Source organism: Besnoitia besnoiti, chromosome I (genome assembly GCF_002563875.1).
Source record: "Besnoitia besnoiti strain Bb-Ger1 chromosome I, whole genome shotgun sequence".
NCBI classification, from domain to species: Eukaryota; Apicomplexa; class Conoidasida; order Eucoccidiorida; family Sarcocystidae; genus Besnoitia; species Besnoitia besnoiti.
The window spans coordinates 2,844,731-2,869,342 of NC_042356.1; the positions used below are offsets into that span (position 1 = coordinate 2,844,731).

General features: G+C 53.5%; 4 protein-coding genes across 4 annotated transcripts; 1 reads left to right on the forward strand and 3 right to left on the reverse strand.

Moving 5' to 3' along the window:
- Positions 1–3,576: 3,576 nt before the first annotated feature.
- BESB_004230 (DHHC zinc finger domain-containing protein) lies at positions 3,577–5,492 on the reverse strand (the record flags this gene model as incomplete). The annotated part of the gene is made up of 2 exons (XM_029359178.1): positions 3,577–3,726; positions 4,308–5,492. The coding sequence occupies 2 exons, from the start codon at positions 5,490–5,492 to the stop codon at positions 3,577–3,579; spliced, it is 1,335 nt and encodes a 444-aa protein (XP_029222091.1).
- Positions 5,493–9,153: 3,661 nt separating this feature from the next.
- On the forward strand, positions 9,154–9,973 carry BESB_004240 (putative translation initiation factor SUI1; the record flags this gene model as incomplete). The annotated part of the gene is made up of 2 exons (XM_029359179.1): positions 9,154–9,247; positions 9,726–9,973. 2 exons carry the CDS (start codon positions 9,154–9,156, stop codon positions 9,971–9,973), a joined length of 342 nt encoding a protein of 113 aa, XP_029222092.1.
- Positions 9,974–11,085: 1,112 nt separating this feature from the next.
- BESB_004250 (uncharacterized protein) lies at positions 11,086–13,502 on the reverse strand (the record flags this gene model as incomplete). Its single annotated transcript, XM_029359180.1, has 4 exons — positions 11,086–11,338; positions 11,824–12,073; positions 12,669–13,055; positions 13,496–13,502. 4 exons carry the CDS (start codon positions 13,500–13,502, stop codon positions 11,086–11,088), a joined length of 897 nt encoding a protein of 298 aa, XP_029222093.1.
- Positions 13,503–16,234: 2,732 nt separating this feature from the next.
- On the reverse strand, positions 16,235–22,374 carry BESB_004260 (RED family protein; the record flags this gene model as incomplete). The annotated part of the gene is made up of 12 exons (XM_029359181.1): positions 16,235–16,398; positions 16,789–16,938; positions 17,262–17,417; positions 18,355–18,422; positions 18,905–19,015; positions 19,319–19,421; positions 19,623–19,683; positions 19,815–20,072; positions 20,605–20,764; positions 21,095–21,198; positions 21,667–21,976; positions 22,292–22,374. 12 exons carry the CDS (start codon positions 22,372–22,374, stop codon positions 16,235–16,237), a joined length of 1,728 nt encoding a protein of 575 aa, XP_029222094.1.
- Positions 22,375–24,612: the final 2,238 nt, after the last annotated feature.

The following is a 24,612-nucleotide window of genomic DNA, read 5'->3' on the forward strand; positions in this document are numbered from 1 at the left end:
AAGGAAACCTTGTTTGCATAGGTTCCTGCAGCACTGACGTGTAGCGTAGCAAACGCGCGAAGAGGCGCTCGTGGGACATCGAACCGGGGGATCGGCAGGCCAAACAGGATAGATGTCCTTCCCCGCAGATTGGCACGCCTTTTAATGTCCTCATTCTTATTACCAGTGAAGCAAAATTAATATTCAGATGCTCCTGGAATAAGCAGCATCATCCTAGGAGTGGTTCTCTAAAACAGAAAGATAGCTACAGCAACACTGAGTGGTGCGCTGAACGTAGCTTTTCGAGTGCACCGATAAGCCACGAGGTGCTCCTGAATAGACTCAGGGAGATTTACGCTGTCCTGAACCCACGTTAACACAATAGCTCATGCGAACCAGCCGGAAGACGGATTCGTTCTCGAGCGCCAGCTGTTGTGAACACTCCATCCCTCAGTATGAATTCACGCTGCGGACGTGCGCACCGCCTCGCTGGCGCTGATGACGGCGGCTAGGGCAGTTAGCGGTAACTCTGAAACGTTAACCCAACTGCTGCTACCATCCGGACGCTACGTGTGCTCTTTTCTCGCTGTCTCAGCGTCGTTGCCGTCGCTCCGCAAGCCGCAAGCACACACGGCGCAGCCATGAAATGGTAGGTATAGAGTGTTCGGGCCGCACAGCCTGCGTCGTGGGACGAACGCGCAGTTCCGAATTCACATTTCCCTCGAGGATCTGCCACAGCGAACCTCACGTTTGAGTCTTGAGCATGCTTGGAAATCTGGATTGAGACAGCTTCTAGTTTCGTCACTGGTGTCATGTGCATCGGCTTTTACAAAGAGCATCCGAAGTACAGACGGGCTTCTTTCACTTCCAGTCAGCCTCTGGTTTCGCATAGCCGCCCATGTACACCGCGATGGTGCTTCTGCATCGTCCCCGCAGATCTAACAGCGCCTCGTGGATGGTGCAAGCGCCCTTACGGACGTACCAAGAATCCATCACGTCTTCATACAGACACTTAACAGGACTTTGCTCGGCGCATCGGGTTCGCCGTGCCGCTATATCCACAGCTCGTTTGAAAGTCTAAAGCAGCATGATGTAGGGGTAGCTCCTCCCCTGTGTTGTATTGTGGCATCCATGAAGCGAAATCGTGTAGAATGTGTGTGATGTAAGTCATGCTGTGACACGCGCTGGCTGTGGCACGCCGTCAACTGTTGCAGTCTGATTGACGCCGAAGTGGCTACGGCCGCGCACACTCACGACTCCATGTGATGCGGGTTACGCTTTTACTGTATTTATGCTAGGCGACAACTCGACATAGCCCTGCCCTTACTGTCTTACCGAACGACACGAACAGCGCCGGGTGTCTCAGGCATTTCGAGCAACTCGTAAAAGCTGAAAGACAGAACACGCTCGGATATGTCTTCCGAACCGACACCAGAAAAGCGGTGCCTGAGTGCATAAATGTCTCTTACATGCATCTACGTGGACTGCCGCTGATCCTGTCGTGGAACTGAGGGGGTGCCTGTGGCGTGACCTCTAGCAGTAGACCCTGCGTCAGCCGCGACTCCTTGCCTCTGCCGACAGTACGCAAGGAACCGACTTGGCTCCAGTGTGTCTTCACGGACCCTTCTGCTGTAGGCGGGGCGGCGCACACGCCAGCCAGATAATACGCTGCGCGGAAGGAAAATCGTGGCTGCATGCGTGCAGGACTAAACGAGACGAGCGTGGGCTGCAGGCACATTCCGTCACAGAGACCGAGCCTTCCGCTTCTCCGAACGTTTGTGAAGATGGAGAATGAGGAAATGGAAGGAAAAACTGGGAGGAAAGGCTATGTGCGCAAGCCGCTCGCCACAAGCCAAGAAGCACTCAGAAGGCGAGGAGAGCAAAAAGACAGAGAGAGCGACGCGAGGCAGATAAAGACAACAGGCCTACGTGAACGAGAGAGGCACCAGAAGGAAGCTGAGTGAGAGACAAACTGGAGCAGTTACTGGACACAAAAAAACAATCGAGAACTAGAGAGAAATAACAAAGCTGGCTGTGCCGGGCCTGACGCGCGTTGCTAGGGGCGAAGAGACAAGAGATACTCTTTAAAAACGCGGAATAAAAGGGAAACGAGAAGCATCGTTTCGCCGGAACTCCGGAAAAGCAAGGACAAAACACATACTCGAGAAAACAGCGGAAGCCACCGGAACAAAAAAAAACAATCCCGCACATAGCTGGAACGAAAGCGTACAGCACGGCTCACGATGAATGCGTCAAAGGATACTGAACAAGGCAAAATAGAGTAGAACGAGAGGGAAGAGGAAAAATACGGACCCTGGCAGCGATAGAGGGCCGCGCCGGGGCAAGGCTAGAACCAGCGTGCAGGTAGCGAGAGAACTTGACATGACACCCCGCGAAAGACACGCACAGAAGACAAGAAGCTAGAAAACGGTGTGTACGTCACCCACGCGCCAGCGCTTCTCACGCGACCGTATCAAGCGCAGAGAACGAAACGCAGGAGAGGATCTCGTTGCACGTCTCGCGTGGTCGCTTCGTCCTCATCTGCTACCGTTCACCAGCTCTCACGGCACCTGAACCAAAAACAATTCCTCTGCAAGGAAACAGGGACGACTCCTCCACAACAACCTCCTCAGTCCCCACGAAGGAAGCTACACAAACAGCCACCCCACGTCTCCTCCTGCCTTCGTGAGTCTAGACCATTCGTGGTGCATCCTGGCGAATTCAGACAAGTTGTTCGCGGTGCTGTGCTCTCACGCCGCCTTTGTGGCTTTTCTCCGCTCCTCCTCTTCTAACTCTGCGCTCGCGGCGCCTTGCTTCTTCGCTCGCCTGCTCTCGCTTTGTCAACCACTTAACTTGAAAAAATGAGCGCCTCCGCTCTGCCAAGCTCGTTCCTTCAAATCAGTTCTGGCGCGCGCGGCCGCACCGCTGCCCTTCCGCTCCGCTGCTCTTAGTTAAAAAAAATACTCCTTCACAAACGCCTTGAAGCCTTTCAAAGGAACACATCCGCCCAGAGAAGGCCTCTAGCGCGTCACCAGCTCTCTGCTTCTTTATTGCGAGAGCAGCCTCGCCAGCGGCGAGCCCCTGCGAGCGGCATCTTCCTCTCTCGTTGCCGCACACGCGAAACACCTACCTGGGGCGGGCCTACGTGCACATTTTGTGGATCTTTTCTCACTCATATCAGGAGCACGTGCCCACAAAATTCCGCGTGCTATCTGCCATCAGATGTACGGCACGCAGAGCCACCATGCGCTACCGCCTCGCATCGCCTCCATCGGACTCTCTGTGAGACCGGCCGCCGCACCCCCGCTGCGTCTCTTCAGGGCTGCACTCGAGACTTTACTCTGGTTTTCGGGCGACTCCCTCTGACCGCGCGACCCATCGAGACTGCGGGGGGACGAGCTAGACTCTCCTGCTTGCATTGCCGCTCCGCTCTAGCGGGTGGTGCCTCGTGACCTAAATTTCCCTTGTGCCCCCGTGACCGCCACGCATGCGCTTCGGCGCGCACCCCCCGTATGTGTCACACCGCTGACTCAGGTGTTTGCCTGTCCCACTGGAGGCCACTTTCTCTTTCACACTGGCGCTCTCCCGCGCCTCTCGTCATGCAGCTTGCGCCGCGGGTTTTTCACCTGAAGAGCCCATGCGACCCGCGGGCGCGCCATCGTCGTCGAGCGCGGGCGAGGGAGCCGCAGGGACTGGCGACGCCACGGCGGAGGGCTCTGCGCCCACAGCCGGACTCGAGCCTTCAGCCTGAAGACGGAACACCGCAAAAATGCAAGCACGCTGAAAAGAGTAGGCGCCGACGAACCAAACCATCGGCATACGATAGAGGCCGCGCTGCAGGTAGGGAAGGGAGCGATGCAGGGCGGCACCGGCAAGACGTGGGGACCGGAGAGACAGTGCTGTGCTTCCCCGCAGCATTCAGGGGTTTTCTTCACTACGCGCTGGCGCACATTGAAACGAGCTGCACTCGCGAACGCGTTGCAGAGAACGCCGAAATTTGCCTCATTAAGATACCGCTACTGGGGTTCATTCCCTCTCGATTCGCTCCAAGCACCAACACCGCACACACAGCTGAAGGCTCTGAGAAAGAGCTGATGAAGCCCAAAGAGATCGCTATCAGGGCCAGAGGACCGGCGGAGCCGAACAAGAAGACCAGAGGGCACACGGGCGAGGGAACGAGACCGGGTTCGCAAAGGCAACCGACAACCAAACGTTCGGAGTTCGCCGAGGGGCGAGGACACCCGAAGGTCGAGCCTCTCCGCTGCCAGCGACTTGGGCAGCACGCGGCGCCGGGCGCATCTACGCAGAGAACGAGGAAAGGGGCTTACGCGTGCGACTTGGCTCGTGTGTTCCTTCTTCGGGGAGTCGATCAAGAGGGAGTCGGGGGCGTTGTTGGCGCCTTCCGCGGTATAGACGCCGCACAGCTCGTGTCCGTCGTCGTGGTCGTCGTGTCTGAGTCCGGGATGCCCGACGGGCGTGCACTGGCTGATTTCGCTGATGTCGCGCATGAGCGTCCCGCGTTTTCTGGCTTTTTTCAGGCGTCTGCGGTCGATGACGATCCACTCGGCCCAGGCGCGGTGTTTCTTCTGCTTCGCCGAGGGCGGGCGGCCGGCGGTCTCCAGGGCCTGGTCTGCCTGTTCCTCGTGGACGCGGAGCGTGATGTACTCGAAGGTCGTGAGGTGGTGACGCACGAGGTAGATGTGGAGCGCTAGCAGCTGACCAACGAGCGCAAAGAGCGGCACGTTGAGGGCAATCGGGAGCGCGACGAGGCAGTAGTACGCGACGGGCTCGAACCAGCCGTACGCGTCTCGCCACCGCGGTGCAGCGTGGCCCCACACCGCCTCTTCGACGACGCACCAGACGGCTACGACGACGACCAAGACGGTCATGAGCGCCGTGGCGACGAGAAGCGCAAAGAAGGGCTTGTAGTTCCGGTCGCCCACGCAGTTGTTGATCCACATGCAGTGGTGGTCAAAGCCGTCGACGCACTTGTTGCAGACTCGACAGTGCTTGCTCCGCTCGTTCACGTAGCCGCACACGTCACACTCGCGCATGTCGGGATGTACTTCCGGCGCCGGCTTCAGCGAGTACGGCCCACTTTCGAATGCGATCGGGTCGATGGGGTCAAGAGTCGTCGCGACCCAGCCGCACGCGAACACCGTGAGGGCGCAAAGCCCAAACAGCAGCCCCACAGAGATCTGAACCGCCATCGAGACGCTCGGAATCAGCAACAAGTAAAAGAGCAAGATGTCCCCGCCGAAACACACCCACGAGAGAATCTGAAACGCCTGCAGCGGACGCGCGAGCCCGTTCTTCCGAATCTCCTGGTCTGGAGGCCGCGAGTCGCTGCGGTCGACCACGGTGCAGCGCCGCGGCGGATGGTGCGCCGCTGCCAGCGCATACAGCCGATCTGCCGTACACGCCGGAGGGGAAGACGCCGAGGGTCGCCCGGCGGGCGGCGAAGACGCCGCCGCAGAGGAGGAAGACGCCGACGCGGAAGAGGCCGCGCACATTTTCGAGACTACTGAGATCTACACTCGAGGACCGTGTGCGCAGGCGGCTCTCCGTTCCATCTACGTTACAGATAAGAGAAGTGTAACCATAATACACGGATTTTAGTACCGGTCAGGCGATACGTGCGGCGTGCGAGCTAAAACACTGGAACAAGTTGGAAGAAACGCGTGGGCAACGCAAGGCGAAAAAGAGGGCGATGACGCAGCGAATAGAAAAAAGAAACAAAACACTCTGACTGAAGATACACTGCAGAGGAGCTGGAAACGATGAAGAGAAAAAACCGCACGGGGGATAAGAGCGAGGGACTCAACGAGGGAGAGGAGTACGTCCTACAGACAGACCGAGGAGAGACGACGGCGTCTTCCGCGAGTATGCTTCTCTCTCTTTCCTTCTATAAAAAAAGAGAGGAAGCTCCACTCGACTCGGCGCAAGCAGCCGAACGTGCCAACCTATTACTCGAAGCGGCAGACAGAACTGTCTCTCCGGGGCGGGACGTTTAGCAGACGAAGCATGACGGAGCCACCACCGCGGAAAAACCAGAGACGAAATTCCTCCGGCGCGAATTCCATGCAACGGACGCGTTGCTGACGTACTCCTCAGGTGAGCGCAGAGTCGCTAGGCACGTCGAGGATGGCGGCCTCTCACGCTGGAAGCGCGAAGTGAACACGGAGAAGACCGAGGTGAGCCAGGGAGGGGGCGAAACAGAGGACAGGCGAGCCGCCGAATCGGCCACGCAGAGACATGCCGCGGGAAAAAACGTAAGCGACCGCCTGGATGCCTCCAGACGGTTCTTTGCTCCTCTTTGTCTTGGCTGCAGCCCCCGGGCTTGCTGAGAATTACGCAGCGGCGCCAACAAGCCCCACAAACGGGCCATGCAGACAGAGAGGCGACGGCGGGAGTGAGAGAGAGTTGCCAGATGTTAGACTACTCGTGAAAGTATCACGTCAACGAGGAGAGCCATTCGCGCGGAAAGGCGAAAGGCGCTCCGGCTAGCTTGGATAGTACAAGACGTTAGAAGCGGGGCGATGAGCCACGCCGTTTCGGCAGCAACTGGACAGTCCGCAGACAAAGAGGACTTCCAGAGGAGAGAAAAAATTTAGGACGCGAAAATGACGAAATGATGTGCAATCGGAGACGAGGAGGAGGACTCGATCAGCGCAGACTTCTCCAGGCACGCGGACGGAAGATATGAGGACTGGAGCTGCGACAGAGGCGCGGCGAGAGAAGCAAGGAACTACCGGTGACGCGAAAACAGTGTATGCACGAGAAGCGAGAGAAGGGAACGCTTCCACGGCAGGGCGTTGAAGTGTGAGAGAGGACAGCAATACACTCAGGCGGAACCTCAGACGAGCCCGAAATGAGTCACGCATTCAGCCCCGAGACGTGCAGGTGAGCATTTGAATGTCCATACACAGACTTACAGGAAACACATCGGACAGGCGGACTCGCAAATGAATGCGAAGGGCGAAGGAGATCCATAAGAAAGTTAATAAACAAGGGTTAAAAGGCGGGCGTTGGTAAACAGGGTTGACTCGCTAAGCGGAAGTCGCGCTTCAGTTCAAGAAGACAAAAAACTCACTTTTTGCCGGGGCAAAACGCAGGTGTGAAGTGTCACACGACCCTGCAGTATAGCCCGTGCAGCCGATGCCACCTACTCTTCTGGGCTCTTATCAATAAATCCTCCAATATGGCAGTTTTAAAGGCTCTGTTTTCGAATGACAAACGAGGAAGGCGAACCCCAGTGAACGGGAAAAGAAGACCTTGGCTGGGCTCGCAGCTACGCGAGACAGCCAGTACGCGCGCGCGACAAGCGCTGCGGGTCCGCGAGCAGTGCAAACTGCCGCCCCCACTCGTGCAACCTCGCTGATTCTCTAAAAAACGGAAAACGGCTTGACAAGAGTATCATGGAACAACGGGAGGAAGACCGAAGACACAGTTTTCCCCTTTTTCATTAGTAGAGTATGATGCCACAGCGAGGCGCTTGCCAACACAACACGCCCAAAACAATTCCGCACGACGTAGCTATGCACGAAAGTGGAGCCTTCAGCATCCCTGTGACTGGAAACAGGGAAATCCGCTCTCCTTGCTACTACAAGAGAACGATTGTCCCATACATGAAGCTACACCGGACTGCTTCGAGTTCTCTGCGCGGCTCATATACGGCAAAGACTGCCTGCGGCGAGAACTGCCTCAGCGCTTGCTCAGCCGCGTCGATTCGTTAGAATGCACTAAGGTCCTCGACTTGTGCACAGAAAAACTCCGTCCAGGGGTAAGCAAGAGGACTCCTCTCTCAACGGCACTCAGTCTTCGGGGAAGTTCCGCAGAAGCCAGAGTAGAAGCGGACACAAGAATCTGGGCCTCGGGTAGAAGTGGCAAGACGAAGCACTGAACCCTACCTCCACGCGAGCGAACCGCTACCCGGAACCGGCAATGCTGCCTAGATACGTACAAGTCACTATGCTAGAGAGGCTTCTATTTGCACGTTGTGTCTCCAACAACTAGCTCGCTTCCCATCTGTTCTCCCCTTATCCCGTGTCTGCCATCCCTGAACGAGCACGCTTAACCCTAGCGAGGCGGCCTGTACGCGAGGCTTCTACGGCACGGTGGCCGTGAGCGTGGCAGTGTACGCGCCAGGCAGTTTCTTTTTCTCGTTGCTCCTGTCTCACGCTGTTTCTCTCTCGATTGTCAGGTGACGCTGGCTTCTCCCGAAGTGATCATTCGCCTTGATTGACCAGTTTCAGGACCGATTTCGCACGGCTCGGAGCCTGCTTGGACTGCCACCAACTGTTACCCGTGTGTGATAAAAGGTACGTGACCGATAGTTATCAGTGCATTTGCCAAAACGTGTCTTAACCTTTTATCGCCGAGACGCAAGGAGCTGTGAAATGGCTTCCAGCGAACCGGATCGTGGGTAACTGCGACACTACAAAGAACTAAGGCTTTTTCATTGTGCTAGTGCAGATGTGCCGACTCTGCGTGTGGCGTGCGCTGGTGTGCGTTCTCCTGATCAACCGTCAATATATTCCGTTTCGTCAGTCTGAGACTCGCAAAAGATAATCCTTTTCGAAATAGAGGTGACACGTTGCCCAGGCACAGCTTGAGTTTCACACTTCGGTTGTCTAGGCGTGCTGATGTGTTGTACGCCATGAGCACTGCCATGCGTGCTAAAATAATCGACTATTTTTGGCGCTGCTTGCCAGACTTCGTGATTCCTTTGCATTTATTCATAAGTTGTTTTCGCGAGAAGCTGCAAAGCATATTCATGCTTTATTTTCATAGGCAGTATAAGATGGCGTTTAGAGGACACGGGCACGTTGCGGGACTCTGCTGCCTCTCGTGTTCCTCGTTGGGGTCTGGCTTGAGATGAGAACTGGAAATATATGCGTGGTCTACCTTAACTATTCCCGTCTTTTCATAATGGTATATGCCTCAAACTACTCTATCAAAATGCCCGGCTACGGCTGCGGCTTCGAGGTCAGTTCTGTCTCATCGTTGAGGCGGCAATGTTTTGCAGGCTCTGCGTACATCGGGCTTCAAGCAAGCAAGACGGTTCCTCGTGGTGAAGAGTCCTACCCTTAAACCGTCTGAAAAACAAAGAGACTGGCACTCAAACCCCCTTCCGTTTCTATGATTTTGCTCTGTTATGCTGCAGCTTTTCTGATGTCCGTCGTCATCCAGAATTTCGGTTGCTCTGACCCTTTCGCCAACGTCACCTCCCAGTCAAGTGCTGGCGGCGTGGCCACCCATTTGATTCGTAAGTGGAGAGTGACTGTCTGAGCTGCCTCTTCTCAGCCGAGAGATTACACCTTCTCGCTCTCCGCTGAGGGCGCGGCGTAACCACGAGCACGGAAGAATTACACCATGCAGAAATGTAGATTTTCGCGGTCTGACACCCGCTACGCGCGGGTTCCATGCCTTGAAAGACCGGCCTCAACCCGTTGTACCGTTTGCTTGCTCATACAAATGCTGAAAGTAACGAAGTCACTAGCTTACTGATGAAAGGGGGTGCTGTTGTGAACTAGATCGACAGCCTATGGCTCGGCTGACCTGTTCGATGGTGTGGACACCCGCGCACCTATGTGGATTGACTGATATGGTTCTTATGACTCAACAATACATGCGTGAGTGAGTGAACATTTGAGAGACGGCGTCGCTGTGATGGAAGGGGTGGGAAAAGGCGTTACGTTTTCATCCCCCGTTGCGCCTGGAGATGCTCGTTGTTCATTTCGTAGATATCCGAAATCAGCAGCGAAGGGGCCGAAAAAGTGTAACCACGGTTCAGGGCCTCGGCAAGGCGTTCGATCTGAAAAAAATGGTCCGCGCCCTGAAGAAAGAGTTGAACTGCAACGGAACGGTCATTGACGACGCTGAGTACGGCAGCATCATTCAACTTCAAGGTGACCAGCGCTTGGCTGTGAAGGACTTTTTGGAGCGCGAAAGCATATGCTCAGGGGAGCAGATCCGAATTCATGGGGCTTGAACCTTGACGGACTACTTTTCTTCCTTTTCTGTCCGGTATGCATTTGTGAGATGAACTGTGTGGATGCTGAAAGAATGCGGTGTCGCCTCGTTGAAAAGTACCGGGGCGGTTCCACAGTCGGGCGCTGGCGGCCTATCCCAGGGTGAAGACAGTTTAACACAAACTTACATGCGTATATAATATATACACGTATTGTTCGACCACGTGTACGAAGTACACGGTGGATGTGTATATATATGTGTACGCATGTACCCGCAGCTGGGTTTGTCAGAGAGAGCGGGAGAAACGAGGAAGAATGTAGAGGGCAATTGCTTCAAGTAGTGGTGCCAGGGGATGAGGGAGGAACCAGCACCACAGTTAGCATCGAGGTGTAACGCGGTTTTTTCCCATTGAAACTGACTCCCCGTTCCAGACTAAAACTGTGAACTAAGCGGCAGTAAATTTCCACTGTACGCGCACTAGTGCTCATGCGCACAGCGCGCTTCTGTATCCTTTATCCGTCGGCAAACGTGAATAGCGTACACCAAGTTCTCCCCCCCCACACTTCGGGCAGACCCGCCTGTGCAACGGATGTGCGAGTCGTCGTGGCGAGTGTGTGGCATAAACTACTAGGCTAGATTCACGTCTCTTCAGTTCTTCAGCAACGTTTCCCGAATGGCACTGCCGAAAGGGACCCTGGGTGCGCCAGTGGACTTCCGGTGACTGCTCTTGTTGGACTCTCCTATTACCGAAACATATGCGACAAGCCAGGGTGCAAAATGTCCCATGCCTTTAACGAAGCGCTCAGCGCTTTCTCGAGCTCTAGTACAGAACGCGAATTGTAGACTGTGTTGCACCACAACAACCCGATCCGTTTTGCAAGCCAGCATTTTCTCGGCGAATGGGGGCAGAACAGGCTCACGATACGGTAAGGCAGGATGAGTATTCACCTACCACGCTACCTCTGCTAGTGAAGAGTCATCTGTGCTTCCTGGCAAGAAAGAGGCGTTATCCTGAGTGAGGAAGGCCGCAGCCAAACGGCCAACCCCGGTTGTCACCGCGACTCTTGCTAGCTTGTGGCATCGAGGTGCACGGGTTTATAAGCCAGTTCATCACACTTCACTCAGGACGAACTATGGTTCATGATGGCAGGAATCTCCCTCAGGTGCGCAAGCGTGCCCGTTGTTCGTTAACTCATAGTAGAGCATCCATAACACATGTAGGGATTTGTTCAGTTGATTCGGAATCGTCGGAATATCAAGCAGTGCACACCCTACTTTGAGAATCTCCGAAAGTGAAAGCGGCGTCTCTTCCAGCTTCAGACCGGCCGCTGTGGAAGAAAAGAAGTGCACGTTTAGCTTGTTTGGCCATTCACTCATCAGCTTCCTGAGCGAAAAGCGGAAACCGCAGAGGATGTACTGTATTTCGACGATGCGTGGCGAACGGGATACAAAGACGCGTACCATGCCGCGCTTAAGGAAACGACCTTGTAGACTCAAAAATAGGCCCTGAATCGAAAATGCCCACGCAGCCAACTCTGCTCAGGAGGCATACATTTCAGTGCATTTGTGCCAGCTGAGTTGTCGCAGATCTCGCTTTGATGCTTATTCGCTTGCTCAATAACCGGTGCCCTTCCATCACGCACCGCCTACAGTCGCGATGCCGCCTGACCACTTCTGGAAGCCTCGATACGGGTTTGAGATCTCGTTTGCCCTATCTGAGGCAGAAGGCGGCGTTCAAGCGCGCGCGTAAAACCTGTGCTGTCGCCCGTGATGCTGGTATGTGCGCGCAACTACTGGACGCCGGGGTAAGTGTTGTTGAAGGCGTCAGCAACGCGGTTCCTGTCCGTGACGCTGCACTGACATACTTACTTCAGATCCGGCGGCGGCACATCGGCTGGCCACGGGTTCCTGTCAATTTGGTACTGGTCGCGCAGCCGACGAACTGTGCGAATCCAACGATCTATTTGGCGGCGTCGACCCTCTCCTTCTTCTTCAATGACGCCCACTTGCATGCCCCTCGGATCAGCGGATTTTCGTGCCGGACGCAGAGTTCTGAACTCTAGCCGCAGTTCTGCGGGATTGCTCTGCTGGAGCGCAGGCTCGTCTAGAGCCGCCGTACCTGATTCAGCGACAACAGCGCACGCAGCTTCTGTTCCCTCATGATTGAGACCACAGCCGGCGTTTTTCCGAAAGAGAACCTGACACCCATGCCACAGAGGGGAAATGGGCGCTCCCACGTTCCTCGATGCGTGATGGCGAGACACGTAGATGAAACCAATGCAGGCAGCACAACTTCAAAAGGCTCCACCGTGGACGAATCAGCTTGATGAAAGACATCCCCGTGTGCTCACTGAACAATGAGGCTCAAAAACGAAAGCTTTTAAGATGCGCCTTGAGAATCTCGTTCGGTGCCTCCAAGAGCCTGTCCGTGCGTTTTCTTTGATCCTCTGCGTCCGCCAGAGCAGACAAGGAGGAACGCGCAGCTGGATGTACATGACATGAGTCCGGAGCTAGATTTGAAGCTTTTTTTTTGCGCGCTGAGGCATCTCTAATCTAGGATCCGGCTGCACAGGGGTGCGAGACAGCCTTGCTTGACGACCCAGGAGATCCGCGCTATGAAAGGCGACTTCTGCACGTCGCACCGTCTACGTGCTCTCGTCATCTACCGACTTTCAAGCAAACTAGACAGTGTTTTCTTGAGCTTTTCGCCTGACCCGCTTTGTCATCCTTGCCATCGGGGCGCTCAATCTTGAGGAGTGCATCAACTTCTCCGATGGCGGGAATGAAGGGCTGCGGACTGGGTTTGAGGAGTGCTGGAAGCTGCCGAAAGACTGGTGCATACTTCCGCACGTAGGAAGAAAGTTTGAGAAACTCTGCGGACAAGCCTGATTGGTCGTCGAGTTCGCTGCCACGTAGGGCATCCAACTTGAAAGTTCTCTCTGGCAGTGGAGCTGGAGGTCCCAGCGCGGACCGCCCAAACAGAAAAACGTCGCTCAGCGGCCGTGCGCTGGAGCTCGGTGATGACTCCTCGTCGGAAAGGGGAAAATCGGGAGAGTCCGAGCTGCGCGCAACGGAGTCCAGCTCGGTCGTGTTGTCGGGATCTGCCGGCACCCATGCGATGTGAAAAACAGGTTATGAAAAACCAAGAGCAGGCGGCCAATGAAGCAAGCGCCGTGGGCCATGTCGAGAGACTGACCTCCTTATGCAGGTAGTAAGTATATATGCGCACATGCACCCAAACGCTATAGAAACGTTATTCTTGACTACTGGTTCACTCTCCCTTCATGTATGCGACACTTACATTCATTTTAATTCTAGGTTTCATTTTCACACTTTTAGTGAGCAGAATCTATCTGTAATACGGTGGCGCGATCGCATGTAGAAAGCCTATTTATATAATGTGCAAACGCATCCTCAGAGAGTCTTCTGCGAATCCGGTATCAGCAACTAAACAGTAAAGCTGTGCCTTGCAACCTTCTGCCGTTTGCGGGCCACACACTTGTGAGCGCAAGCCGGTCCCTTTTCACACTCTGCGCCTCACTTGCCATGGTTTGCGGGAAGAAACTGCTCGCGGAGGCAGCTCTTGAGGACCAGTTCCGAAGAGACTCTAGAGATATATCGAACTAAAAGTCTCAGTGCTGCGCATGTAATGCATGCGGACTCTTGTAACAACAGGTGTATTATAGAGAACTGAGAGTGCCGTTGATGTCTGTTCTAGTTCCAGAGAAACATGATGACACCTCCGTCGAGGCCGCAACGGCAACCTCACTCCATGGGTCACTCGTTTAAGAGTCTGAACTAATCGACAAGATTTGGAGCCGCCCAGCAAATCTCGCTCTCGGCTCGATTTGTTTGACCCTCTCTGCCTATCTGTCACGCGGCAGAGGGGACTCCGGACAGGCAGCAGGGTTTTGAAACGCCGTTTCGTGACAGTGCATTTCATTTGCTTAGGAACGAAAGGGATGATCCCGGCAGGCCTGTGATTATTTCGATCCCCGGTGCATTTGCGGACTGGTAAGTGCTTCGGCTTTTCACTTTGTATTGCATACACGGTGAACGGAGACTGATGGTCCTACTCTGCATGCGCGCGAAAGGCAAAGCAGTTCTGCGCCCATTCACTCGCCGCCATTTTAACTGGAGGGAATCTCCAGAAACGAAACGCATAGCAGTGCTAAATTGAAGGCGAACGAAGTATTCGTGAATGAGCAGGGACCAAGCACTCTTTTCCGGGCCAACAGGGGTTTTCTCAGCTTCTGTCTCTTAAAGCGTTCGCCTGTCATGACATAATTCTTGACACCATCGATACATACGCACGTCACCTCATCGCTAATTTCGCCGCTCCCTCTATTTACCTCTTTTTCCTTTACTGCGTGTCAGTCTCTAAAAGCCAGTCTGACATGTGTCGTGCGTCGAACGTGTGCCATCTCTGAATTCGGCGAAAAATGCACCAGGGTGTGCCCGAGGACTGATACCGAAAACAGATCCTCCGAGGTGCAACAGCCTTGCGAAACGTTTCTGTGATACATTTGAGACGTTCTGAGAGCTCTCCCCGCCTAGGATGGTGAGGAGAGAATGGAAATGCTCTTTCTATAGAATGCGTCCATCAGTTGAGGCAGGGCTACGCACGCTGGCGTTCTAGCTCATGCATCAGAACGGTGGGAATTGCACCGTGCGCTTCACTTGACTCTCGCGTGTCCTCACACACTTGTAGAAGTAGTCGATCCTCACCCCTGACAAAGAGCAAACACTAGTGTCCCCTTCAGTCAGACTTGCGCTGAATGTGATAATACCGATACATGACCTACCTATGATATTTATTTTTGAAAATACCTGCCCTGGACGCAGTGGTAAAGGGGGGGGGTGGGGGATGACACGTCTCAGGAAGACAGGAAACAGACGTAAGATACTCTTCAACCTGTTAGCGTATCTAGCTATCGTCGTTACATTTCCGGTGTGGCACAACGTTTTCACAAAATGGGAAAATGTACGAATGCCGAAGACCTGTGCACGCGAGCTACCACCAGCTCGCACACAGGAGTCGTATTCGTGAAAATACCGCGCTCACGGGCGGGTGCGTGCCCCATTGATCCATAGCCTCTTGAATACGTTAGAAATATCTCGCGCGGATACATATATATGCTGTGGGCCCGCGCGAGAGTTGCAGTCACCGTAGATGACACACATTTGACAAACAGAAGAGAGACTGCGCGACGACAATTCATGACAGGAGTTGTAGCCCCTGCGCCTTCAGTCGCCGACCGACGACCTCCACAGACAAGAGTTCTCACTCGGGAACAACTTTATGTCGCTTCACTTGTTGTTACTGCAGTTGATAATGACCGCTTCACTGGGCGAGTGAAACACACACGGCGAGATAAGCGCTCTTCTTCCACTTTGTGAGCATTGAGATGCCTCCAGAGGGGGGTGTGACTGGTGTTACGCACTTGACAACGATACTGCGTTTTACCGCTATCTGACCTGCACCAGACACGAAAGCTGCAGTCCGAGTGCTTCTTTCATAACCCCTGCAGACGAGGCTCCATGGACAGTCCAACACGTAGATGCGCATGCACGCATTTTTCCCCTCGCTATCTGTCTGTTCTCTCGTTATTTGCGCCGATGCGTGCCAACTTCTGGCTTGTCTCTATGCGAGGGCTGCCAGACGCATGCGTGTCTCAGGTGTTCTGTCTATCTACGCACAGCTACCGGCACCCTTGCACCTAGTTTCCTAATTCGCTATCCTGTATATAGACCGAGGTCTGTCTCAGTGAAACCGTCCGCGCGCTGGATAATGAAACCACCAAAAGGAAGCTCAGCGCCGTCGCTAGCCGTTCGCCCGCAACTCAGGCGGCGTGAGACACGATTCCAACCCCGCGAACATTCGCGACTCGAGAAAATTGACTTAGAGATCGGCGTCCGCCCCTTACCGAGTCACCCCACAGAGGGATGAGAAAAAAATACCGATGCCAGAGCGGGCGGACGCTGACAGGAAAGGAAGATACGAATCGAAATGGAGACAAAAAACGGACAAAAGATGCGGAGGCAGACACGCTCAGCGGGCCGTACCTGCCTCACTCATTTCCTCAGTGCCTCAGGGGATAGAGAAATGACAAGAAAGCGGCATTCTAAGTGAGAAAAAGCAAGTTAAAAGATATATATATATAGGTACGCAGGGTGTCCATGTGTGCGTGCGTAACATAAGCGCACATCCAGGTCTATATATACGAGGATATGAATGCGCATGCCGACACGTTTTGCACGCCCTGCCAAATAAATGCAATCAAGCATTGGCTGTCTTGGCTTTTTTCTCTTTAAGCATGCCTTCGATTTTTTTCCATTCCTGGTCGATGTTCATCTTTCGTTTCTTCTTTGCGCCGGGGCCGAATTCGCCCGCCAAGCGACGCCCATACTGCAGCGCGGCCTTAGGCACGAACTCGACTTCGCCTGCACGCAAAAAAAAAATCGAAGAAAAGTCGCCGATCCCGCACCTTGAGTCCCTCTGTACAACGCCGCGCGCTTGGACGCTCAAAATAATGGGAGAAAATATGTCGAAATTCGAAAAATCACACACACGCACACAGGTAAAGAAAGAAAGCGAAGAAAGAGGCACGAGACAAGAGAGACTGAAGCACACGAAGGCAGACGCGAAGAAAGTGAATGAGACGAAAGCAAGGCACGAAGTCGGGCTGACAGAAAAACAAAAAACGCACGACAGCGGAATCAAAAAAGAGAGACGGCACCAAACTGAACACGCTGACAAGATCGAACCAAAAAGCAACGACTCGTGAGAGACGAGAACGAGGGGACGTCGACGATATACAACGGGAAACTTACCGATATACTTCTCGTATTCTTCCTTGGATTTGAATTGCTGGTTCTTTCCTTTAATCACACGATATTCACCAGTATCCACTCTGGCCTTCTCCTTTCCGTCGCCTTCTTCATCGGAGTCGTAGCCCAAATAAGCAACTTCGCTTCCAAATCCTGAAAGAAACAAAATGTAAAAAAATCCCTCGTCGACCCAGTAGCGAGACACGAGCCGCCTCAACGACTCCACCTGCCACTCAGCAGTTCGAGCACGCTCAGCGATTGTCTCACAAAATAAAGTCAGTTGGATTTTGAGTCTCTCTGCGCAGGAAACCTGCTTCTCGCCAACAAGGCGACCAGCCCTCGCGCCCCTGCGCAAGGGCGACGCCGCACCCGTGTGCTGAGAGGAAGAACGATTCTCGCTGCTCCACATATCGGAAGTACATATATAATATATGGTTTAGGATTTTTAGATTGCAGAAAACGCGTTGAGGGCTTACCTGGATAGCACTCCGCGTATGTATCGGAGACGAAGGCAGGATCTTTTTCTCTCTGGTCGTTGAGCACCTGCAGACGCTGCTTGATCATCGTCTCTTCGTCGCGTCTGAACACGCTGTGGAACCCGCGATCTTGGTCTTCCGTTGTCGTCTGGCCAACTGAAGAAACCCGCCGCAGATCGTCGAAGAAACACATCGCAGAAAAAAAAAACCGCTCCAGAGACAGGCATCGGCGCGGGCGCACACGCGGGGAGGCAGAGGCGACGCATCTCCCACGGGCACACACACATACACAGATACGACTATATAAATATATAGAGAGACACAGCGATACATATACAAATATACATAGACAGACATATACACATACAACTGTACACATATACACATATACACGTACATATATATATATATATATATATATATACGTACACGTACACATACATACATACATACAACAGCCATAACATATACGTAAAGAAGACCTATATGTGTGAAGGGGTGGCAGCGCGTGCGCTCTGTTCAGCGGCAAGGCGTTTGTGCTGCAACAGAGATAGAAGACGGGACATATCAGACAGGAGAGAGAGAACAAAGCACTCCCGAGACAGACAGAGAGCGCCTGAGTCAGCGGCCGAAAGGAACACAAAAACCCTCGCCAAAGCAATGACGAGATGAAGAGAGAGAAAGGAAAACTCACGTCGCCGCTGCGGCTTCTTCGACACCGCAAACAACACCGAGTGCGAACTCCACTCTTGTTCTTGCTGCCTCATCACGTCCGAGCTGCGGCCGGAAGCGCCTACAAAGAAAAAAAAACACACACATGAGGACCCAGACCTGCACAAAGACGCAACGGATAGAAAACCGCGTGCCCAACCAGCACTCATGTAGACAAATTGACAAATGTATATATACATAGATAAACGTATATTTCTGTGCATAAAGATATATATACCTGTAAATGCGATCTGCGGCATCTGAAAAAAGCAAAGCTGAGGGCGAGCGAAGCAGAAATTCTTTTGCAGTCCAGTCCATGGAGACGAGACCGAGCTCATCCAGGAAGACGCGCAAAAAGGCATAAAAACGTGCGGTAGCCTACCAATCGGCGCACCGGGCTGCTCATCATCTTCCACTTCCATTCCCTCCTCGTCGCGGATAATATCCAGTCTGAAAAAGAGAGAATAACGCCATATTCGATGACAACAAAGCGGCGCGACGAGAAGGAAAGACAAAAAAAAGGGGACTCGCAACTGCTGCACACACACATGATCAACACAGTGAATATGTAAATGTATATAACAATACATACATATATTTTTAAATACATACATATGTTTTTAAATACATACATTTTAAATATATATATATATAGGTAGATTTGTAGTTGTACGTGCGCGGCTCGCCAAAGCCAGCGGCAAAGAAGCGTAGTGATGCATGCACACCGAATGAACGAGCGGAGATATCGATGCATCATTTCTGTAACTTAGCACTTTTTCCATGACCTCGCTCGTGTCACGTCCCGATTCCGCTCTCCGTTTTTCTGTGGATGGGAACCCGTCTTGAAGCGCTGTTCGTCTTTCTGCACACCACTTTTCGCACATTGCCATGCTGCATTTTCTTTTTGTCAACATGTTCGCTTCGGATCTCACCGGGGCAAAGTTTTTCCTGCCTCTGCGCGGGCGGCGTCTTCCTGCGCCTTCTCCGCGATGGCATTCTCGAGGGCCTTCTGCGCGTCGAAGCCGCCGACGCCGCCGAAAATGCTGAGAGAAAAAAGGAAAATTGCGAAAAATAGAATGAACGACGGAGACGCAACTACCACGGCGAGGGAGCAACCTGGAGAAGGACGAACAGACCCTTGGAGCTGCTCGATGGCGCAGAGAGCCAAAGAAGACGAGAGAACCCAGCAGACGGCGACGAGAATACAACACCCACGGAGGGAAAGAACCCGACGAGACGAAAAAGTGTTCAATACACGATCAAGCCACAAGCATGCGAGATGAAGCCAGAGACCGACGACGGGAGAGAAGATGCCAAAACGAGAGAGAGAAGAAAAGAAGACTCACTCATCGTCGTCAGCGACTTGAACGTTTCCTCTCCCTGCTACTGCTGCAGCCGCGCGCTCCTCAACTTCTCGCACCGCCTTCAGGCTTCCTGGACGCCGCGCAACTGAGAAAAAAGAGAAAAACTCCCAAAAAAGCAAATCGAGAGAAGAAAAACGATACACGTACGCGCCTTTAAAGGCGAACATCTCGGAGCGCAAAAAAAGAGACAAGAAGGGAGAAACGAGAGAAGCGAAGGCCTGGACAGCACACAAGCCAAGCGACACAGCGCAGCAAAGGGCAAAAGCAGAAAAACAAGTGGCCTCACCTCTCTCGTGTTTCTTTTTCTTCCGGTTCTCGCGATGCCACTCCAGGGCTTCCTGCAGTTCCTGAGGAAGCAGATGCAGGAAGAAAGTTCGGGAAAAAACAAAAAAATTGGAAAAAAATATGAAAATGCCAGCACAGCGCAGCGAATGCAGCGGAGGCCTGGCGGGTTCTGGCAGGGGCGCTTCTCACTTACCAGCGTGATTTTGGGAAGTAGGACAGCGGTGGAGCAGCCTTCTTCCTTTTTTTCGTATTTCTTTGCCACTGGGTCGTCCGCGCCGCGGAAGATGAACGTCGGCATGAAGTCCTCTCTGTTATCATCGCGCAGCAGTCCCTTCGCATTGTCGCCCTCCTCTCGCTTGAGGCCTCTGTCCCCCTTCTTTGTGCTCAAGTCGAAGTTGTACGCCAGTCGCCCCGGCTGAAACGTCTCGCTCTGAATGTGGAGTTTCTGTCCCTGAGAAGATCCCACGCGAAAAAGTTAAACACACTCAAAGAACACAACAGTCTCACACGCACACCAATGTGCCGACCCACAGACACAAAACATATAGATATCTACACACATATATATATATCTATACCAAAACAGCTACATCCATACATGCGTCTATGTACGAGCAATGAATCTGGGCACGACGCCACAGTGCAGAACCTGCCCATCGCGCGCGAATGCACTCACTTTGACCTCTCCCTGGAACTGCGAAAAAATGCGGAAACGCGCTGACGGGGGACGCGCCGCTCGCCCGCCCTCCTCGTGCCGCGGGGCGGACGGCGAAATGCCACTACTCTCGTCTCGAATGAGAAGCCGACAACGAGGAGGCGCGTCAGCAGCGACGCGAGGATCGCCTTGCATCCTGCGCCAGCCCCGCGATAGGAGAGTCTTCTCGGACTCTGCGCGTGGCTTGTTTCCGCGGCGAAAGTCTCAGCACCCGCTAGGAAACTCTTTCTTTGCTCGCGCGATGCCTTCGGCGGCGGCGGTCACTTACGGAAACGGTCGCCATCTCGAGGTGTTTCAGGTGATCTGAGAAACGCGCCTGCAGCGGATGAAGCGTCTCGAACTGCGCGTGGAAGACTCGCCGTCCCAGTGCCGTCGCGAAACTCATCTTCTTCTTCGCCTTCCTCTGGTCCGCCGTCCCCTCCTGCTCACTGGACAGCGAAAGGCAGCCGCGCAGAGAAACGCGTGTGGTTAGAAGCGGCGCAACGAGACAGGCGCCCCGAGGCGCAACAAGGAGAGGAAGCAGAGACGATACACTGGCCGCAAACGCCAGCAACCGATCGCAGACCGGAGAGCGACCGCGAAGCAAGACACTGGAAAAACGCGCGAGGGCGATCTGTGCGAGGGTCAGCGCGGATGCTGCCCTGCCGCCAGGCACGAAGAAGAGGCGAAGGAGCCGCGCAACCGGCAGGAAAAGAGAGATACGCGAACAGAGCGACGAGACAGACGCCTTAGTGCGTGAATTCCACCGCCGCACTTACGCTTGCTGCTTCTTCACAGCCTCCTTCTCCAGTTCGCTGCGAACTTTCGAAAGCAACGCAAAGTCGAGCCCCTTCACCAAGTGTGTGTGCTCAACATCTCCTCCCTGAAGGCCACGCGACACACAGCGAAAGACAAACAAAAAAAGAAGAAACTGAATATTGTTCCGCAGAAACACACGCTGGACACGCACACATGCCTAGTCCTACAAAGGGGGAAACGACACAAGGCGCGGACAGACGCCCGCCCTCGCTGCAGTGCGCTCAAGAAAAGCCTCGCGTTCAAATCGCTCTGTCGAAATAGACAAACCAGCAGCGAAGCAGAGTCCCAAAAGTTCCTACACAGACAACACGAAGAACCCTAAAGGCAGCCACTGCCGAGCCGCACGCGAGGAGACATGCGCAAACACATGCATTCACGCACTCATGAATATATACACACATATATACATATATACATGTACATGTATACATAAACACATATATGTATGTGTATACATACATATATATATACATATATGTATGCTTTTCTGTGCTTGCGGGTGTATGAGCGCAGACGCGCGTGTGGATCTGACAAGATATTTAGACTCTTCAATGCTTCTTTCTTTCATCTCCTGAAGCTCCTCAGCGACTTGCTGGTAGAGCTCGTCTTTGCCTTTCCGCCGCTCCTCAGCGCGATCTTTGTAGCGCTGGAAGCCGTCGCCACGGCTCTCGCCGCCCTGTTCGTCATCGTTGGCGGCCTTCGACGCCTTGCCGTCTTTGTGTTTCTGCTTGCGCTTCAGAATCTCGAGGTACCTCTCCCTGCGTTTCTGACTCTTCTCTTGTTTCCGCTGCGCGGCCGCCTCGGGGTCGACCGCGGGCGGGGGGCCGCCCGCGGTCTTCTTCCTGCGACGGAAACACCCCAAAACGAGAGAAAGCTCCCCGGTCGCGAGGGAAAAACACGTGAAAAGGAGACAATCCATGAAGAAGAACCCGAGCAAACCGCAAATAGCCACCAAAGAAGGGCGCACAGAGGGCGGGAGAGTGGAAGAGGACACAAGTCGATGACCGTTTGAGGAAGAACGCGAGTTCTCCACGCCTGCGAAACGCGGAGGGCTCGACGCCAGTCAAGAAATTTATCACATATATATATATATATATAGCTACCTATCTATCTATCGGTATATATAAATATATATAAAACTCAGTTAAACCACGTACTTGCGAGGCGCCGTTGCCGCGGCGAGAATCGAGGCATCTGCCTGATTCAACAGAGAACGGAAATCTGCGTTGGACAGCGCCATGGTGAAATTCGTTTCCTTCAGCCTTTTCCCCTCTGTGCTCGTGTTGAGTCTCTTCCTTCTGCGCCTCTGTGACGCCCCTTCGCCTCGGTCGCGTGTCGCGCGTTCCTTTCTCCGCGCTACTCCGTCGCCCACCGCATCGCTCTCCGTGGTTTCTTTGCCCTCCGCCGATAAATGCAAGACGAAAAACGCAGACGAAGCTCCGCAGTCTCCCTGCGAGGTTGCGTGAGAAGCAGACGGGGCACAATGCAAATAACTGAATAGCGGCCCTTGAGAGCAGCTTCAAAGGAAAACGAGGTCGCAACGACGGCGACAGAGCTCTCTCGACCTCTTGGACGGCAGCCGCAAAGAGAGAGAGGAAGAGAAGAAGAAACGCCGAGCAGGCAAAGACGAAGAGGCGAAGAGGTCCTCTGCCCTCTGAAGAAAGTGTGACACTTGCTAGTTTCGGATATCTTTGCGAAGATGACGGCGTTCGCGCCCTCTGCGCCTGGCAGCAGCTGTGAATGAGACGAGAAAGGAAAGACCAGAGCAGCTAGGGGACCGGAGAAACGACAGGGAGAAGGAGCGCAGAAGAGGCAGAAAAGGGTAGTCAATACCGGCTGCAGAAGAGGACTCCTTCTCCCTTTCGCCGTGCGTCTCACGGCCTCGAGAAAGACTGAAAATGTGCAGAACGCGAAACGAGGGAAGATGGGGCGGGAAGACGCACACGGGGCACAAGAGATGGCGGAAAATCAAAAGGACAGCAGCGGCACAAAGTCGAAGAGAGGCAGAGAGACTTCGAAAAGCAATGTACCCCCGAGCGAGGGAAAGGACACACGAACAGGCAAGCAGAGGAGACGACGATGACCGAGTCTGCTCTTCTTCGAGCGAGAAACCCAAAAAAGTGAGCAAGAGACGCCTTTTTTCAGCCCCTTACTCCGTTCAAACCGCAGCCCTGCCCTTATCAGTCTGCGTGGTCTTCTTCGCGCCTTGGAGATGCGAAGAAGACAACAATCTTCGACTCCTGCTTATGGAAAAGAAAACATGGCGAAAAGTTACCGCGACGTGCAGCGCGTGGCTTCAGCCCTAATCAGAGAGGGAGAGAGAGAGAGAGAACGGCGACGAAAACCACGCACAGCGAGAAGAATGCTCGCCTTGCTCTGAGAGGAAGCTGGAGTTTTCGCCAAAGACAACCGCGTCGAGAAAGAACGAAATAGCTCACACTTTCCGCGCACCGCGAGCAAAGTGAGTCTTCTTGCATGCGCCGATTGCGAGTGTTTCCCTACTGCAGTCTAGGCGCCGCGCTTGAACGTGCGAAATAGCGCATTTGACTCGTTTGTTTTCTTCTTCTAGAGCCCTGTTTCTTGAGAAAAGGGCAAGCTGTCACCCTCTTTTTTCGAAGCCGAGGCCAGACACGCGGTACTGCGAAGTGAGAGAGCGGCTCTCTCGCTCCAGCCCGCGAAGAGAAGGACAAAACCCGGTTCTTTGGTGAACACACTTTGCTTTTCTCTGTTTTAGCTCCTCGCATCGAAGCAAGTTCGTGTAATGGCAGTTTTAGAGAGTCAGAAGGCCTCTCTTCCACGTCTAGACAGAAAACTTTTGAGGCATCCTGCGCTTCCTCTCGGGGTCGTAGCTGTCCTACACGAACGCGCGCGAAGCGGCGCTTAAGACGAGAGTCTGAGAATCCTGCCGTTTCTCTGCGAGACAGAATGCACGCCTATTCTCTAAATGCCGCCGGCAACGCGGCAGGCACATAGATTTATATAGTATATATATTATATGCAGTATATGCATAAATATAGGTATACATATCTATATTTATATCTCCATATATATAGGTTTATAACTCTCAGTCCTAAAACACTACACTTATATATACAGGTATATACATTGAATGTGTAAGGGATTAAGGGGACACCGACTCTTGTGGATGTCCATGCTGCAACAGATGAATCGGTGCGCGGGTGCTTGGTGCTGCAGAGAATGCAAAAATCACATTCGCAAAGAAAAAAGAGATTCTTGTTTTTTCCTATCGACTTTTCGCCAGCGCCATGCTGTATCACGGTCTTTGCCGCCGAGCAGCCCCCATGCCATTGTTTCGCGCCAACAGGAGAGAGAGGAACTTACAGAGACAGGTGAGAGCAGATGTTGAGTCGGACAAGCAAGAAGGGAGACAAGACGGAGCGACGTGGAGTCGAGTGTGGCTCAGAAAGAAAACGATAAAAAACAGACTCTTTTTCTTCTCTCAGCCTGTTTGACTGG